The sequence below is a fragment of the Topomyia yanbarensis genome, chromosome 2, assembly GCF_030247195.1.
Source record: "Topomyia yanbarensis strain Yona2022 chromosome 2, ASM3024719v1, whole genome shotgun sequence".
NCBI lineage: Eukaryota > Metazoa > Arthropoda > Insecta > Diptera > Culicidae > Topomyia > Topomyia yanbarensis.
The window spans coordinates 129,896,968-129,917,617 of record NC_080671.1 but is presented as its reverse complement, the minus strand read 5'-3'; the positions used below and the strand labels follow the sequence as shown (position 1 = coordinate 129,917,617).

The 20,650-nt window shown below is 36.5% G+C and overlaps 1 protein-coding gene across 1 annotated transcript in view; it reads left to right on the top strand.

Annotated features, from left to right (window-relative positions):
- Window positions 1-20,650, top strand: part of LOC131681293 (uncharacterized) — a 186,224-nt gene that overhangs the window by 102,829 nt on the left and 62,745 nt on the right. The window contains exon 3 of the mRNA XM_058962022.1: window positions 17,180-17,303. Within this exon, the coding sequence (XP_058818005.1) occupies window positions 17,180-17,303 (124 nt within the window). The remainder of the gene's footprint in view (window positions 1-17,179; window positions 17,304-20,650) is intronic.

Sequence of the window (20,650 nt, the reverse complement as noted above, 5' to 3'; positions counted from 1 at the left end):
GCACTTGACCCTATGACGCCTAAAGCAACTGGCAAGTTCCGAGAGATGTCCCGGGAAGCAAAGCCAGAAGCTGTGGTTTGCTGACAAGAAAGCGAAAACGAACGCTTATGGCAATACAGAGAGCGTTGGTATATACATTCATGTTTCATGTAATAATGCCATATTTGAAGAATATTTTCTAAAAATTTTCATAGCCAAATACTGAAAATTGAGCGAGTGCTGGTGAGTCTCCAGAGGCGCCTCTTGAAAAACTTGTTTTGCGGTGTACATTATAACTCATAATCTATTAGACCAATCGTTTTGAAATTCCATTTCAGTTCTCCTTCACAATATTCCTGATGTAATGACAAGAGCTTTTAATATCTATTTCTTTATTTTTGAATTTGTTCGTAGCGCGCAAAAAATAGTAAAACTAATAATATTAATAATTTTATAAAGCGCTTCCTTGCTTACCTGGGCAATGATTTGAAGAACTGTGCGAAATTGCAATGCAATTGGCAGATTTTGAGTTATTGTGTACACCGCATTTTTTCGAGCTGCCTGCTGAAAATTCACTGTCACTCGTTCAGTTTTCAATATGAAAATTTTTGAAAATATTGTTAAAATGTTATATTATTGTAATTGACCGAGTAGACTAATACTTTTTGCAAAGCTAAAAAAATTGTGAACGATATGTTTTCACAGAAAATACTTACTTTACGCCATAGATCCTGGCTTTTCTTCCCGGGACATATAAAACCAATAAAACCCAAAATTTACTTCACAATAAATTGGTGTGTTTCGAAAAATGATATGATTGGCTGGAGTCAGAAGCTTTTTTTCTAAACTTAAACGATAGAACATTAATTTGTAAAGGAAACGTTGAACAACTGATTTTATGGTTCTCCTACCAGACTACCCAGAAAAATGATGAATTTTTGAAAACTCAATCGGCTAACCCCTGAGTCGAATCCTAGACCCACCAGGAGTACTTGCACCAAATTTGAAGCAAATCGGACAAGTCTAACTACCGGACCAACGTGCCTGAAGTTTGTATGGGATTTTTCAACAGTTTACATGGAGAAAACCCACTAGTTCGTATTTTCGCCGCTAGGTGGCACTTCATGCATCGTATTATCACTGTAAGTGAAAATAAGAAAGAAAATTTAATTTTCTACAACTTTGTCGAAGACTGCTAGTCAATCCGGCTTTGTTGAAAGAAGTTATTAAACATTTAACGAGGTGATGTGTGAGTCAGTTTTGCATGGGATCTAACAGTGCATGGTTGTGTATCAGTACTCGAGTGCCGCGAACTATACATTTTTGTGAAATAATGGTTAGATTTAGCTGAATAGCATGTTTACAAGAATTGTAGTAAATAATACGAGTTATGGTTTGGTTAGAAAATTTTAGTTCCACCTGTGATCGCTTTGAGGGCGCCAACACTAACTTTTTATAGAAGAGAGATAGAGTATTAAGATGTTCGGAAGAAATACTGAAAAATACCTGTTGTATAACTTTGTAGAAGACACCAAATTTCTGTCTCTCCGTTGAAAAGTTAGTGTTGGCGCCCTCTATGCGGTAACACGTGGAACTAAAATTTTCTAATCAAAACATAACTCGTATTATTTACTATAATTCTTTTGAACATATCATTGAAGTAAACCTAACCATTATTTCACAAAAATGCATAGTTCGAGCGAATCGAGTACTGATACACAACCATGCACTGTTAGGCCCCATGCAAAACTGGCTCAGACACCACTTCATTTAAAGTTTAATAACTTCTTTTAACAAAGCCGGGTTGACTAGCAGTCTACGGTAAAGTTGTAGACAATTAAATTTTCTTTCTTATTTTCACTTACAGTGATAATACGATGCATATGATGCCACCTAGCGGCGAAAACGCGAGCTAGTGGGTTTTCTCCATGTAAATTGTTGAAAAATCCCATATAAACTTCAGGCACGTTGGTCCGGTAGCTAGACTTGTCCGATTTGCTTCAAATTTGGTGCAAGTACTCCTGGTGGGACTAGGAATCGACTCAGGGGTGGGCCGGTAGGGGTCATTTTTTCCTGTCACTTTAATAAACATATACATATGTTTATAGCCTGTACTGCCTATGATCGCAAAACAGTCCCATAAAGATAGGAAATCCCATAGAAAATGGGACAAATAAGCGATCATTGGCAGTATATCAGTATATTGATGAACAATATCTTCAGCGAAGTTATTCCAACCAACCCAAATGAAATAATAAAAAATGATTTCAATTTTTGTTTTTTTAGAAAGGAGAACGTGTTTCATTTTTTTGCCATCCTCAAAACAAACATCATTATAATGGTAAAACCGTGTTTAAAGCAACAAATAAAAGTGAATAAAAAGGAAGTGTTTCGAAAAGCTTGAGGCTCCTATTTAATGGAATGATATTTGTTTGGGTAAAAACACAGATCTTTTCAAGATACTCACCACTTTTGTGCCAAATGACCCCCTATTCCATCAACTACCGTTCAGCGGCTTGCGACTGCGCGCACCATTGCACACGCCACAGCAAGGACACTACATGATGCGCCAATCGACAACTGTGACTAACCAGATTAATTTTTTGTAACGCAATTTATTTATTTTTTGCTTCTTAAGAAGTATCTCTTATAAAGATTTCATAGGTAAACATAATTCCATTGCGAAAAAATTAATGAAAAATGGTCTGAATTGCCCCGTAAGAAGATCCGAGTTACTCCTACATTGTAAAAGGTTAGAAAAACGTAGAGGTTTGCAAATCGTCGCCTAGTGCTGCCATGGAGTAGCGCAAATAAACCTTTTATGGCATCATTTGGATTCCAAATGTATGATCTGTGGTGATAAATCGCACACTAAAGATACTTGTCCGGTGAAAAAAACCACAAAAAGTTTCAAATGCGCTAATTGTAGCGAAAATCATAAATCGAATTTCTGGGGTTGTCCAGAGTAACTAACATGATAAAGGTAAATATCTCAGAGGGCTATTCCACTGGAGTTGCTCTTCTAGACATCGAAAAAGCTTTCGACAGTGTTTGGCACAAAGGTTTAATTGCCTAAATGTGGGATTTCAATTTTCCAATTTACATAATAAGGATAATTAAAAATTATCTTACTAACCGTACCCTACAGGTTTCTTATCAGAATTGTAAATCTAATAAGCTACTCGTTAAAGCAGGCGTCCCTCAAGGATCAAGCGTCGCACCAATACTATACAATATTTTTACCTCTGATCTTCCAAATCTACCTACAGGCTGTAAAAAGTCACTTTTCTGTGATGATACTAGCATCTCAGCCACTGGGAGGAGTCTTCGTATTATCTGCAGTCGACTGCACCGAAGCTTGAATATTTTCAATGATTTCCTAAAAAAAATGGAAAATTTCCACTAATGCGGCAAAAACACAATTCATTGTGTGTCCGCATAAGCCAAGAGCTTCTTCTCTTAAACCAAATAATAACCATATTATTAAATTTAATGGTTTGAATTTAACGTGGTCAGATATAGTTAAATACTTGGGTTTGATTTACGATAAAAAACTCATTTTTAAGGATCACATTGAAAGAATCCAAACAAAATGCAACAAATATATAAAATGTTTATAACCTCTTATAAACAGGAATTCTAGGCTCTGCCTAAAGAACAAACTATAAACAAATATTTAGACCGGCAATGCTATATGCAGTGCCAATCTGGGCAAGTTGTTGTGCTACTAGAAAGAAAACGCTTCAAAGGATTCAGAATAAAATTCTGAAAATGATTTTGAAGCGTCCTCCCTAGTTTAGCACAAATGAGTTGCACAGACTCGCAAACATAGAAACATTAGAAATTATGACGAACAGTAGTATAAGAAACTTCCGATAAAAATCGTTGCAATCTTCACTTGCAACGATTAGCTCTCTTTATAGTTTATAAGTTAGTTTATAAGATTTGTTTAACTCCTTATTCAAATGACAAGTAGGTTTAAAACATCCCACTGAAAAAAAATACTTAACTGCGAAAGCATATTATAACTAAATAATAATTAACTGAATCATGTAAACAATAGGGATGAAAACTCACCACTTGTAGCTGAACACCCAATATACTAAATTAGAAATGGAATGCAAACAAAACAATATAATCAAATAGAAAATAATATAAATTTTTTTTTCACATCTACACACCTAAAAGGGCGATTTGCTTAGGTAGGTCCGAATAGCCCCGGGTTCCCCTACTGTATTATAGCAATCCAAAAAACAAAGAAACATTATTCCCGTGTTTCAGCTGATCTGTTGAATTTTCTCTGTGATGTATGTGTACTGCCGATGTGGACTTTAAAAATGGCAAAATTCGACCATCCATTCGAGAGGTGAAGCCTTTTACGGTGGGATAGAATACGCATTTGTGAAACATATGATCAGAATCATCCGTGTATACGAGAGAACCGTGCCTAGCTTGTTTTAGGTGAGGAAAACAAACATTCAAATTCCTTTCATCCCTCGTATGATTTTTTTCCAAATATAGTTAGAATTTGCAGGTGTTAGGAGGTAATCCAACCATCTAGTAGCTTGGTCGATTTGAAACTAGGAAGAAAACTGATTCCTTGCTAGTCAAGATAATGAGACCGGAATATGATTTGTCTTACGCAAGGGGGTTAATTTAGATAATTCCCCTTCATCAGTGCATACGACCAATGCATAAAGGTCGCTCCGTAGGTAGACGTTAGTAAAACAGAATAGCAAACATGCAATATTCAATACCTTGATGCTCCCCTGGTCGAGTTTGTCTATACAGACACAGATGCAAAGGCGAAAGCTTGCAAGGGAAATCAATTATGCATAAATTTATGACCATCGCCCGTATGAATTGGAGCATGCTCAAGAACCAACCGGTTAGCGTGTTTTCAGAGGTCACAAGGCAACTTGTCCTCACGAACAATGCCCAGTTCGAGCAGTCGCATCAGCTGCCTAGGTGAATAGGTACCAGCTGGAAATGTGTACACTCTCGTTAGCCTCGTGAAGCACGAACGACTCAACTGCGCTGGTTGAATCCAGCGGCATCTTGCTTTAATATTGTATGCATCATTTGCGCCCACTTCGCCCTCATCTCGATTGCCGGGAGCGTTAATAGAGCGTGAAAAACGGCAGTACGAATAGTGGCAACCGAAATGGATATCAATTTCCTCTTCGATTTAGAAGCGATTGTTCTCTTGCACGGCCCCTGCCCTTCGCTTCCAGAGAAATGATTGGCTATCCTTAATGCACTGCAGTCCAACATCACCGAGCAGAAGTTATCAGGTAGTTGATCATATTGCAGCATTATGTCTAGATATTATTGCAACAAACCTGCAAACATCAGTTTTAAGTTCAACTTAAAAAATGGCTCAATTGTACAGATTCCTTTGCCTCTAGATATAACGCTTGTCTCACTTACAGACACCAGCTAAATCTATTGAAACTGACATTTGTGGAAATGTGTAATCTTTTTCGAATGGTCCCTAGTTGCAGTCTGTCAGAAACATTCAAAATGTTGAAACAATTCTTGTGTTACTGAAACGGTAGTCCCTCTAAAGTAGGGTAATGAGCCTATTTTCGACCTGTTTCTATTATCTACCCATTTAAAGTTGTTGATTAGAACAGTATCTGCCATGTTCAACGCATTGGCATAAATGATCGTTGCGCTCAACCAAAAGCTTTTCACTATTCTCAGGCTATTTTTTGCTATTATAAAGGTGATACGAAGCAAAAAAGCCATCGCTTGTAGCTCGCGTAGTTAATGAAGTAGCAGACACCCTCCCTAATGGGCCCGTTACCCTATATAAATATATTTAACTCTAAACTGAAGAATATCCGATGTATACTGCAACTCTATCATATAATATAAAGCAAACTAAAACTACAAACATTCATTCCGGGTCAGAAAACATAGAACCGGCCGGCCCCCCTACTCGACCCGTCTCCGGTCAGGGGAGACGAAAAAAAAGATATTCCACTGCACAATCTGCCACTATATCAAAACTGCTAATTTATTTACCATTGCTCTTCTTCCGTTTACGACGACTTCATACGTTCCGCTTTGGTTTGTTGTGCCAATCGAGAGAGCGTTTGCTGCTCTGCTTCTGAGCGGCACAAACATCCTACATATACAGTTTCGATGCATTCTGTCCCGTACAGTCTCGATTGTGGTCGTCTCATCAGGGCCCTTCCTCTTTCCGATCATACATAGCCATATTATATAATTAATTTCAGACTCTTATATTTCCCATGGTAATGCTAAAACTTGTGCCAACCATAGCTCTAGATATTGACTATCTGTGGAGCAACTGGTCTATTTCAAGTGTGGCCAGATCCGACTATTCCAGTTCGGAGAGAGACACAGACACACTCACACATGTGCATTGCCACGTGTCCCTATGGCTTTTCTGTAAATGACTGATGAATTGTTTATTTTGAATTCGTGCGTTCGGTTCGGTTGATAAACTGGTATTTTATTTTAAATCCCTGATAGGGAACTAGTTGACGGGTGAGGCTTACATATAATCAAGGCCGCTTTCTGGGAATTATGCGATTTTTTTGGACAAGCGGAAACAATATGTTCCGCCAGTTCAAATTGATTGACGTGCGAAAAGTGCTATTATTAAAAAGGTTAACTGACAAACTCGAATAGGATACCTGAATATTAAAAACTATGAAAATCGCAAATAACTTTGAATAAGAGTTGAAAACTTGCCTTGTTAGGAGACCATGAATAATAAATAAATTACGTAACGCCCAAATTACGTTACGCATGAAACGATGCGAATTGAAAACTTACAAGGTGCAGAGCTTCTCAAATCGAGACAAAGGCCACTAGAGTGTTTCCAAGCGCGCACCCTGAAAATCTACACGACGCTGACGCTGCTATCGAAAGATTGGTACTGTATCATTGACATTGAGATCTGTATTAAAGCGGATTTAAAGCAGTTGCCGCGATCGGAATGTTTCACGCGTAAGGACATGTTTGCTGTCGATGGCCGTTTCAAACAAGAGGAACTGTCAAAATTTGCTTCGAAGCACCTGATTTGGCAAGCTATATGCACTTGTGGCAAAGGTAGTGAACCTCTCATGACCAACGGCACCATACAAGGTAAGATTTAAAGAACTGATTTTGCTATTTTGGAGACAAGCATTAGCGAAAACAGCTATTTTGGCCCAATTTGGCTTCATTCCACTACTCCAAAAGCGTACAGGTGTTAATCTTAAATGTCGGGCATTTTTCTTTTATTCATCCTAAAAATTCATCTACGTGTAAAATACGTAAGCTAAAAAAAATACGTGAACTGAACTATATTGGTTTAACTTCGATAACTATAGACGATTTATTAATTATTCTTAAGTATGGCAATAGCTATTGACTCACCCTTTACCACTAAGTGAACAGTAGCGATCACCCTCTTATTTGTATTGTGGTTTTCTTGATATCTCGCTTTATATTCAAACCATTTAAACCAGTTAAATATTTCTTTAATGCTTCTCACAAATAATTACACTGAATAAATTAAAACTCACTGTAAAACATTAGTCTTAGCACTCAACAGTATACACGAAAAGTAATGAAACGATTTTTAAGTGGCGCTAGCACATTAAAATAAGTTAACGTGTTAGATGTACCTTTCTGCTCTGACATTATTACACATAAGTTAGCAAACTGGCTAGTACCGACGGAACTCTAGTCGTTGTTTTTTATTTATATTTTCATCAATCTGTAGGAAATTATTTGTAAAATACATTTCTAAAGGGGTCCGTGTTACCTTTGAGGAGGCAAGGAGCTTAACACCGATCAGTCTGACGTCCTTCCTTCATCATATCAGTGGAATGTTTAATCGACCACTAAATGCAATCTATGGCATTGAAAAAGCTTGTTCGCAAAAGACATCAAGTTTTTCGTTTTTCTTGACATTGAAGGTGCTTTAGGCGTCGTGCCTTTCAAATTCATTTTGGAAGCAGCACGAGGTCATGGAGTACCTTTATATATCACGAACTGGATACGCGCAATGCTTAGCAACCGACATCTGTACTGTAGGCACTTCTGACTAATCTTGTGGTCGATGACTTGATGGAGTAACTTAATGAGCATGAACTTCCTACATATGGTTTGCTGATAATGGCGATGTTAATCCAAACGAAAGCTCAAAATCACTATTCATTCATCGTATGATTAGACTGATGACAGCAAACATACCAACGAATACTACACGCTCTGCTCCATATATATTTTAGAAACAATATAGTTCCGTTGGCCTTCTGCTCTGAGTGAATTTAGTGAGTCAGCAGCCCGTTATGAAGGAACACAATCATGATTCACATTGCGCATACTCCCTTCAGATCTACAGTGTGCGAGGTGGAACAGTCTATAAAAGTGGAAATGGTGTTTGAGCTTACGGAAGTGTCACAAATACAACTACATCATACACGTAATGTTGTACTAATGATGTTACATAGTTTAGCCGAGACAGAAAGTTGCGTGGTGAAGGACAACATGGAACACAACGTCGCTGGTTGGTATCGCGCTGTAGCACAAATTACATTTAAGGATTCATGTCGAAATATGGAGAAGTGGAATCCGCCACAAAAGACACTTGAAGAAACTTTTCCCCTAGCATTCTCAACGGTGTTCAGGTGGTGAAAATGCGGCTGAACCAACTTAGTCAAGAACCGTCGTGCGGGGCTACTTTGGATATGTGGGGCTACTTTGCCCATTTTAGATTTTCAACATTTACTAACAGACGCGCTTTTATTAGTTTTATTATACCTTTGACCTTTGTAGAGCTATGTCTTTTAACCATGTTGCATATGCCTTTTGTCATTTTTCTTAACACTGTTTACCAAAACAAACAAAACACTTCAAGGGTCTATAAAAGTGATTGGAGGCTCGTAAAATAAGACTGCTCAATAAAACAAAAAATCTTAAGTGTACCGAGACCACATACTGTTTTTCGGAAAGAAGAAGAAAAAGAAGAAAAATGGCGTTTTCCGTTCATTTGAAGGTTTTTGTGTGAAGAAAAATGGCGTTTTTCGTATGTTTCTAGTGCGTAAGGATAGGCTTTTATGAGCATTTGAAGATTTTTGTATTTTTAAAAAAGTTGTTTTAATATCATTATCTACAACTTTACCGATGATACCAAGCCTCTAAATAATGTTTATTCTCTGTAATTATGTTCCAAGAGAATTAATTACCAAAATTTCTTTTTTCAAAAGATGCCCTGTATTATGTTGTATAATTTCTTTGAAGACAATAAACCTCCAAAACTGGTTTCGAACTTTTATTTCAGAATTTTTGACATAAAAAGTGCATAACTTGAGAACGTGGCCTTGTGTACTAATTACGCCATCAATTTAGAACTCAAATATAAGTCATAAATAGCCCCTCATTTCACTTTTTTTTTATTTTTCGAAATTTTCAATCCCACCGCATGGCTATTTTTATAATTGATAATACAAAAAATCTTTAAATGCTTTTAAAAACCTATTCTGGCATACTAGAAATAAGCTGATATTGCCATTTTTCATCATTTTCCTTTTTCTCTCAACGAAAAACAACCCCCTCAAGTTTTTTTGACAAGTAACGGTGAAAATGTTAAATTAAAATGAATCCCTCATTTTAGAAAATGCGATAAATGGGTGATGCTATATTCATGAAAAAGCCTCTGATATCAGTATGAATTAATGATATTTCAATAAAAGTAAATAAAACTGGTTAATTTTTATTTTATTTCGAATTCAAGAAGTGTGCAAAGTAGCCCCCGGCTAGTCCACAAAACATATTTTTGAACGCTATATGAACAACTTTTTTATGTGTGAACCAATTCTGCTCATATTTGGCATAAATAATACATACACGATGACGAAAAATCTGTGCTGACATGATACAAATCCATCGATTATTAAAGGATTTTTGATAAAAAGTGCGCAAAGATACCCCGCACGACGGTAATGACTTTCAGGGACAGATCATCTCAAGGTAGTAACTACATTCAAAGAACGCCTTGCATACACCTTGGGCAGATGCCCTCGTGCTCGTTCTACGACCAGGCGATACACTACGGAAAGTCATAGGCCAAGAAAATTATCTACCGCACCAAACACTAACAAACAGCCTTTGACATCTGGCGATATGTACTTCAGCCAAAATAATATTACAAGACAAACAATATTTCACAGCATCCCCAAACCAACAGCTAGCGTATCTAGGAAAATGATAATCAAAGAAGCTGGCTATTCCAAAGTCACACAGAAACACAAAAAGATTCAAACATTTAGCAGTGTAAACCAAAACTGCTCTAGCGACGACGACATGGACACACGAACACGGAAAAAGATAGACGGAACGAGAAGCAAGCAGCAGAGGGCAAAACAGACAATGATACCCCGCTGAAAAAGAATATCCACACGTCGCGGAAAACAGTGTGCACAATAGACGGCCGACTAAATTTTTATTTTTTTATTTTCTAAAATTATAATGTTTCCCCTGAAATGCATTTTATTTTCAAAAGAGGCGAATAATCCTTGAGGTTAAAATCTTAATCAATAATTAATAATAATAAATAATGGAGTTTAACAAATTCAATTGTTGCATTCAAGCCAGAGCATTGGCTGTAAATTGCAAACTCAAGTCTCACATGGCTACTATTCGATGTGCTGAGCATTATTCGTGTAATCTTTGTGAAATCGAGCACGCTACATCATATCATCTGATGTGAAGCTCCCGTGCAGAAACGCGTATGTACAGAGTTATGAAGCTTAAATATAATTCGTTGTTTGTAACCCAACGTAGTAAAATGTTACAATTCATTATTCCTTCGGGTGTGAAGAATCCAGGCTGTTTACTGTTTTGTGTTGTCATTTTCCATTTCCTCACCTGTTTAATCTCTTTTTTCTCATTACGGGAGTGATAAGACACAGATAAGGCACACTTCTCCAAATTGCAAGAGGAATGTGCCGATTGAATCAATTTGTTTTGAGTTTTGTTGAATTTGACGAAAAAGCGATTATCCGATCCAATACCGCGATCGTTGACTTCAGCTTTTACCCTGTATAACAGTCTTCAGGAGATCAATATTTTACTAAAAAATAAAAAGGATTTTGGGCTTTTAAAAGTTGTCTTTATCCAGCTCCATCACCTACATTAGGGCATTTAAAAAAAAAATCGAATTCTCAAAGGCCCCCCCTCTCATATTGCGACTAATGTCAAAGTAAGCTCAGATGCCAAATTTCACATAATTTGGACAATTTTAGACCCCCGCTCACTTCACTTGAAATTTTTGAAATTGGTAATATGGGAAAATATGGAGGAAAAATATATTAAATGCTATAACTTTTGAAGTAGCAATCAGAAAATTACAATTTATACCTCTTTTTAAAGTAAATAACCTTAGTATTTGAAGGAAGACATTCCTGTTTCTAGACAAATAGGGGAAAGTGGGGTACTGGGTTATTTTGGCCCCAAAATTTCCTATTTTTAAAAATTTTTCTGCTCCGTGATGCAAATCATACATATTTTGGAGTTTTTCTAATGTGAAAAAATCTCAGAAATCGAACGGAACCTTTTTGACTTTTATCCAAATACGGGACGTTGGGGTTATAGGGCCTTTTGTCATTAATATTAAATTTTATCATTTTCTCGTGCATATATCTCCATTGTTCTTCAATCAATTCTCATAAAATGTACCTTGTTAAACGTTAAAAATCCTTAGGAATACAATAAAAATAGATTCGTTATCGGTAAAATTCAGAAACATCAAATTATCTGATATATAGTCTCGATTTCACATTTTTATCATAAAATTGCACATATTAACTCCGTTTAACAACAAAATTCTTATTAAATTTACTACTTTTATGGTAAAATACGCTTGAGGATCGCATGAGAAAAGTTTCCATCCTGGAAAAATAGGGGAAGTTGAGGTATTAGGACATTTAACGAAAAAAATGTGATTTGTAGAGTTAATGTCCAAAAATTTGATGTTTCTGAATTTTACCGCTAACGAATTCATTTTTGTTGTATTTATAAGAATTTTTCGCGTTCAACAAGGTACATTTCATGAAAATTGATTGAAGAATAATAGAGATATAAGCTCGAAAAAATCATAAAATTTAATATTAATGACAAAAGCTCCTATAACCCCAACTTCCCGTATTCGGACACGAGTCAAAAAGGTTCCGTTCGATTTCTGAGATTTGTTTACATTAGAGAAATTCCAAAATATGTATGATTTGCATCACAAAGCAGAAAAATTATGAAAAATAGGGGATTTTGGGGCCAAAATGACCCAGTACCCCGCTTTCCCCTATTTGTCTAGATAGAGGAATATCTCTTTTCAATAACTTAGGTCATTTTCTTTAAAAAGAGGTATAAATTGTAATTTTCTGATAGCTACTTCAAAAATTATAGCATTTAGTATATTTTTTCTCTATATTTTTCCATAGCACCTATTTCAAAAATTTCAAGCGAAGTGGGCGGGGGTCTAAAATTGTCCAAATGATCTGAAATTTGGCATCTAAGCTTACTTCGACATTTGTCACAATATGGGAGGGGGGGGTCTTTGAGAATTCAAAAAAAAGTTTTTTTTTGCGGTGCCCTAACCTACATCATTCAGTACTGCTGTCATTTAATACGTCAACACAAACAGAACGTTTCGTTCTTACAGAACAACCTAAAACATTCGATTGAAAGTGATAACGTTGGAATTAAGTTTTAACGACATTCAATTAGCTAGAGATTACTGGGTAGGGAAAGTTATGAAACTTAGAGCCATAGTACTCAAGTGAGAGCAAGGATGTGAAGTAAACAGATCGGAAAACTAGAAGTGGCAGGGTCATTAGAACAGGCTTAATATCGTGCGGGCTTAATTTTTGCCTTCTGATAATGAGGGTCGAGCTTAGGCAGAATAACTACGAATCACTCGAGTTCACTATCATGTGTCCTTGATAAAGGTAGACGTATCTATCTTTACCGTGACAACCGGTAAAGATAGATACGTCTACCTTTATTAAGGACACATGATAGTGAACTCGAGTGATTCGTAGTTATTCTGCCTAAGCTCGACCCTCATTATCAGAAGGCAAAAATTAAGCCCGCACGATATTAAGCCTGTTCTAATGACCCTGCCACTTCTAGTTTTCCGATCTGTTTACTTCACATCCTTGCTCTCACTTGAGTACTATGGCTCTAAGTTTCATAACTTTCCCTACCCAGTAATCTCTAGCTAATTGAATGTCGTTAAAACGTTAAAAAGAAAATTTGACTAACATAGTCGAAATAAAAAAAAAAAAAAAAAAAAGTTGGAATTAAGATTTCTGTGCATATTGAAAATGACGAAATAGAAGTACTACTACACGATCTGGCGTCACGTACTTACCACATGTTCATTGAAAGTTTATTGTCGCATTACGAAACAGTGGAAACTGTTACACATGATACTTGTAGAAACTTTTTCTCAGGCGCTTTTGTCGTGAGGATGTGGATCGAAAGACCTATTCTTTCTATTCTTACTATACAAATCAAAACATATGGCACTACAATTACAGGACTGATTTGTACGTGTCGGTACTGTACTGCGGAAGATACCGTGAAGACTGTGATCAAACACGTTAACGTACAAACGCTCGAACTCATTGCAACAATACAAACTTAGTCACAAATGCGACCATGTACCCTAGGTCCGAATTTATAAACGCGTTCTCAAACGTACATCCAAAATCAAACATCAGCTTAATGGCTCGCTGTAGTTGATCTTAAGCAGGTTTTAGTGGCTTCCCGTACCGTTTAAAAAAGTAGTGAGTGATCCTGGTGGAGGGCCTTTTCGTGGTTGTCTATGTCTAGGAATCCAGTTGCATCACTCTAAAAATAGGATTTGTGAATTTATCGCCTTTCGAATGAAAATTCGAACTTTAGGCATGCTACGCGCCATCCACTTGTGTGCAAACTGCTGGCCAACCGAATCGGTTGCTTTTTCCAGTATCTGGTTATTAATGTTCTTCAATTATTCCACTCCTTTTCAGTTTAGCATTTATGATACACTTTGATTCGGCGAAACGCCGGACAGGTAGGGGGTTCATTCTTTTCGTAATTCTGACAATAGTTGCGTATTTTTACTGAAGTGGCAACTCGCCAAATTTGACCAAATGAACCTAATACACGGAAATACACATTTTTCGAGTATTCGATAGTGTATACCAATCCATATTTTTATATTTTTAGTTGTGCTGAAAATCGGTTCCTTCCAGCCACAGCTGCAAGTCTCCTGCCAAATCATCTGTTTACTACCAACAAACAAATTTATAATTTTCGGGAACATCTCCGCGATCCCTGGAAACATAAACCTTCTGTCCTGGAAGCTGTTTGAAGTTCCATTTGACATTCTTTTCGTTGTCCAAAAGGATGAATTCGTTGACTTTGGTCAGCACCTGATACGCAAAGCTATCCATCGTATGACAATTCGAGAAAAGATTATTTTTGCATTTCGGTCATTAGACTGAATGGTTATTAAGCCAAATGGTCATTAGGCCGAATGGTCATTAGGTCGAACAGTCATCAGGCCGAATGGTCATTAGGCCGAATAGTCATTATCAGGAAACAGACCGTCATCTTTAGACGAATCCTCATGAGGCCGAATCCTCATCAGGCCGAGTTCTCATCAGGTCGAATCATTATTAGACTGAATCCTCATTATGCCGAATGGTTACTACGCCGAATGGTCTTTATGACGAATGGTCATTAGGCCGAACCCTCATTGGCTTGAATCATCATTAGGCCGAATCCTTGTTAGACCGAATCCTCATTACGCCGTATTAGGCCGAACCCTCATTGGCTTGAATCAACTTTATACCGAATCCTTATTAGGCCGAATCCTCATTACGCCGAATGGTCTTTACGTCGAATGGTTATTAGACCGAATGGTCTTTACACCGAATGGTCATTATGGGGAATTGGGGAAGGAGTACGCTAGAACGTCTCGTAACATGTGTTGACTGATGAATGTTTTTGAAGGGATTCGTTACGTGACAATTGGTTACATTGGTCAGCTTTGGGTTCATTTTTTCGCATTTACGCAATTTATGAATGGTTGCCATTCAATAGATTGTCGTTTTCGAAACTTCGTGAACTTTCAGAAAGGATAAAGCTGTTATTTATCGTCTGAGTCAAATGGTACCGTTATTGGGCTGACTGGATAGAATGTTTTACATTTTATTTAATTCGAAGGAACAGCTCACGATGAAAACAAGTATAATAATCAAATAATTATAATTGTTGAAACAATGTCTTGAAAAGCGACGACTCACTGGCGGAAAGGTTTGGAATTTGCCCAGCGTAGACAAACACAATCTTGATAACATATATTTTGCCATGAAAATCGAACTAAGTTCTAAAGAACTGAAAACTATTTTTATTGCCCAGGCCATAAAGCAGTAAGAGAAACGTCTAATTGAGGTACGAAAATTTGACTCTGATCGAGTAGTCCCGAAGCTCCGCAGGATAGGTTTTGACTTCTTTTCCCCACTCTATTAAAAAATCGCCATAATGTCCATTCAGTCTGATGTCCATTCGACCTAGTGTCCATTCGGCATAATGTCTTTTCGGTTTGCATCTATTGTTATAACTAATACAATCTACTTTACTAAGCATAATTATTTGAAGTTCAATAGACTTAGAATCCGACCCCATAAAGCCTAACTTTCTCGGGATTAATTTGACTTAAGAAAATGCTAATTTTTTATGTTTTTAACAACATTCATTTAGCAAGGGACTGGAAAATGAAGTATATTTTTCAATATTAAGAGCCATAGTACTCAAGGGAGAGCAAGGAGTTGAAGGAAGAAAGTTTAGAAAAGCGTGGAAAGGGTCATATGAGCAAGCTTAGAGTTTACCGGCGACTTAACTCTTTGTCTGCTACCGCAGGAGTCAGGATCTTTTGGTATTAGAAATGGGAATCACCTGAGTATGCGGCATGTCCGGACGAGCGTAAAGCAACTTGTTACTTCATGCTGTCGGAACCGACAGTCCCTTGCTAATTGAATGTCATTAAAGACACAAAAAAAGGAAAATTGACTCACTCTTAGTCGTTAATAAAAAAGGAAGAAAATACTAATTTTAGTCAATCTACTTGTACTTTACAAAGAAATTAAAAGCCATTTCGACGACCTTCGGATTTTCTCTGCACTTTCCGCCATCACTGGGCACTGGATTGGCCACTGTACATCGCTGGGCACTGGACCATTTTTTTAAATATCGCAACATCTGGTTTCCTTCAATACTCGGGCAGTCACGTCATTATCTACCTTTAGATGAATATCAGGTGGCACTTCCCGGTGGTATTTTCAATAGAGAGTTTTTCGACGTGGGTGGGCAGGATCAATTGTCTTTTCTCTTCCCTCTAGCACAACTTGTTTAGTATTGCGCGTATCTAGAAGAAACTTTCACAACCGAAACACATGTGCTTTCGGCGATTTCATAAAATCCGATATTAGACCACTGGAGACGTTGATATAGAATAAATAAAGTCTGAATTCTAAGTGGATCAGCTTTTATGTGACCGAGAATTTACAAAAAAAAAACCAATTATCGTTTATGGAAAGGAAACACGGACATTTATTCTTTTTGGTAGAAGCTTACCGGTACAATGGATCATAATTAATAAAGCCGAGTAAAGTTAAATTAATACTCGCGTATTGCAAATGATAGATATTGAAGAAGTAACTGTCATTTGAATAATAATAAACGCAATCCAAGAAGGCGGGTAATGTACTGTAATTCCAATAACTGTTTAATTAATAATTTAATAATCGCTAAACAGATCAATAAGCTTCATTACTATTTGAAGCAAAGACTAATTGGCCTATAAATACAGTTGAAAGAAAAAAAGAAAAAAATCTTGAAGCTCACTAACTAGCGAACAATTCGCGGGACATTCTGCGCGTCCAGAATACTATAACTTTTCAGCAACTGTTATCGCTCGATTTCACTTGACCGGCCTACCACTTGGTGCAACCAATTTAATCCGAGAGGAGGCAAGGTTCATCCTTCAGCTACCATTAGACACCCCATCTCGGGTGCCCACTTTCCTTCCTGCACAAAAAAAAAACAAAATCAACCACCACCGCCGCCGAGTAGCCCAGATTCAGAACAAACTTCTCATAGTTCATTTTCCCCGTTTTATTTTCCGCAGGCACGATGAGCAGGACAGCAGGATGGAGCGCAGAGAACGCGACAAGCAGGCACGAGCTGCAGTGCTACAGGCCGAACGTGACGCGGAACCAGCAGCACCGATATTTGCCGCTCCGGTTAAAGTGGTAAGTGAGAGCAGCGAAATATGACTTCCTAATGATCTCCGGGAGAACCGAAACCGGGAGCTGGTTAGCTTGAACGGTTTTCGGTATCGCAATGCCTCGTCGTCGCATACAACTGTGGCGGATATTCCGCGTGAAATTCCGTGCGCCACTACACTCGCTGATAAGGTTATATAGTTTTCCGGACCACGGAGATGTGTAATAGGTCGAGGATCCAAACTTTTTCCGGAATGGGCACACTCTTCGTCTATGCATTTCCCACCGGCAACCAACCATGCAACTGTTTTGAACTTTCCCCCTTGCATAATGATGTCGCTGAGTACTTTCGGATGTAACGGCAGTGCACTTTTCTTGCGAAACGAAGGAAATTACAAAATGCACGAGTTTTGTCCCGCTTTGACTGTCTCTCTCTCTCGCTCCTAGCTACCTACCACCATCCTGCAGCTGTACTTCAAACGAAAAGTATAAAACGTAATCCACTTGTTGGATGGTGGTACGTAGCGCTGGTTGGCCTCCTCCCTTCCTCGATGTTGGTACGCGGGGGCAAACGGAGGACGAAGTCGATGATAAGGCATGACCGGGCGGGGGTGTAAACTTCAGAGCTTGTTGCAAAGTCTGCATGGTGTATTCATCTTCTATGCTTTCCCTCTGTTGAACTGTGTGCATTTGTGCAATTGAGGGAGGGAAAGGGGGGTGGCCACGTCTTTGCCAGCTAGACTAGCAGATACCGGGAGCCTTCGTTCGTCGTGGTGGCGCTTCGATTGATAGTGCGGGTGGAAGGTGTGTACATATTACAGTATGGTAGAGACGATCAAGAACTAGGGTGAGGGGGGATGGAAGCATTCCTTGAATAAACAATGAGATTTGTCATGGAATGAAATGGTAACTTGACACACGTTCGAGAAGTTACTAGATTGTAGATCCTGAAACAAGTGAACAAACTGGTTGTCGATGGTCGACAGCTTGAACTGATAAGCATTTCAAGCAGGCAGGCACGAGGTGATTAGTGAGTTCGGTTTCCTGTGGGAATGAATATAAATTTACCTTGTTTCTTGGCCGCATAGTAGTACGGATTATTGTTCAATCATTTGCAATTACCTTATGAGCTGTGTTCATTAAAGTTGTATATGTACTATGTTTTTTTCTCAAAACATATGTTGTTTTCTAGTAATTCGTGTTAAATTGTTCCATCTTCTCTTTTTTGCTTTTTGGCCATTGAATTCTGTTTGCCATATTTCTTGGTCTAACTGAAATAAGCAAATCAATAACGTAATACTAAATTAGCTATGGAATTTTTGTTTCGACTTCGGCTCATCAGAATCCGACACTTAGTGACAGGACTAATCTGTTTGGCAACATCGAATTTTTCGAATTAAAAAGATCGATGTAGCAACATCGATTTTATTTTTCAAAATGCTAATCACTATTTCTTACACAAATCTCTGTTGGATTATTTATTAGTTTGCAGAATGTGTAGTAGGCACCCAACTAGAGGTGGGATGAACATAGTTTTTAGTAAGGCACAAATGAAACCTCGAACAAAATTAATAAATTATAGAAAATCAATAAAACAAAAAAAACAAGTAATAGGCCAAAAAATTAAAAAAAGTTATAGAATTAATAAAATGAGTAGAATGCTTAAGATAAATCAAAGTAATAGAATAAATAAATCAAATGAGGTGAAATAAATCATTAAATGAGAAATTGCAAAATTTCAGAAAAAGTTACAAAATTAGTGAAAAATATATTGGGTGAAATTAGCAAACTGGATGAAATGAGTAAAATAAATGACTGAACAGAATCAATAATATTATTAAAGCGAAGAAGTGAAATCAACAAAATAAATAAAATCAGCAAAATGGATTAAATGATTTAAAATAATTAAATTAATTAAATGAATTACATTAATAAAATTAAGAAAATGAACGAAATTAACTAAATTAATTAAATGGTTAAAATAAAATTCAACACTACGTTTTATAACGTCCAAACCTTTTGATCCTTTTTTGAAACGTTTGGACGTTATAAAACATAGATTACAGTAGAGCCGTAAATATATCCCTAGAACAACGACAGTCGTAAAACATCAAATATTAAATTAAATGAATAAAATGAATAGAATTATTAAAGTTAATAAAATTTATTACATTGGTTAAAAAAGTATTTTAAAATTTAAATAAAATAATGAAATTGGTAACTATAATATTGATACTAAAATCTATGAAATAATAGAATGAATAAAATGGATAAGAGTAATAAAATGAATTAATTGTATTAAATTGATGAATAAAAAAAATAAAATAAAATACCAAACGAAATGCATAAAATGAATAAAATTGATTAAAATTGAAATTATAAAATGAATAAGATGAATGAATAAATGAAATTAATAATATGGATAAAACTATCAATCAATAAAATGAACAGAATGAATAAAATAAAATGGATAAAAGTGATAAAATGAAGAAAGAGAAAAAAATAACAGAATAAATAAATAAAATGCGCGAACTGCAATAAAGGAATAAAATGTACAAAATGAAAACGGTGAATGAAATCAATTAAATGCATGAAATGAATAAAATGATTAGAATGAATCCAAAGAATGAAACAAATTAAATAGATGACATGCAGAAAATGAACTCTAATGAACGAAATGAATAAAAGGAAAGCTGAATGAAATAAATGATTAAAATGAATTGATCAATTTACAGTTAAGCCCATATTCAAAATTATTAAAATAAACAAAGCTAATAAAATCCTTGAAATTAATAAACTGAAAGAATGAGTTAATGGAATGAAATATAAAACAAAAATGATTTAAATAACATAAATGACTAAAACTAATTGGACGAATTTGAGAACTATTGTTTCAGGTAATCACTGTTGTTTTAGTACTAGTTCCAATTTATGTAGAATCATTTCACTGCTTCACAAGGATTAAGATGGTATTAGTACATTAATAGTCATTAGTAGTCGAGTAGATATGTCCATACAAAGTTTGATTAAAAATTACATCATTTAATGCAAATTTATTAGTTGCGTAATATTTTCTGTAAGGAAAGGATTTTTCATTTCAAACTTTGAAAATTACCTTAAGGGATCGCAACAAGTATAAAAATATTTTTGAAAAAAATTAGTAATCGAATAGAAGACACCATAGGCAAAAATAGAATTATGCGCTTGGTCAAGTCTCCCCATGTTCCCCTACGCCACGGCAAAGATCTAAGAGTATAAACGAGTGAACCTCGCTTGACCTGCTTCCATTCTGTTAATTCAAACTTCAGTGTAAGGGCACCAGATGATACAGTTAGGTTCTAGAACAGAATGGACAAGCGAAAAGCACAACGCTC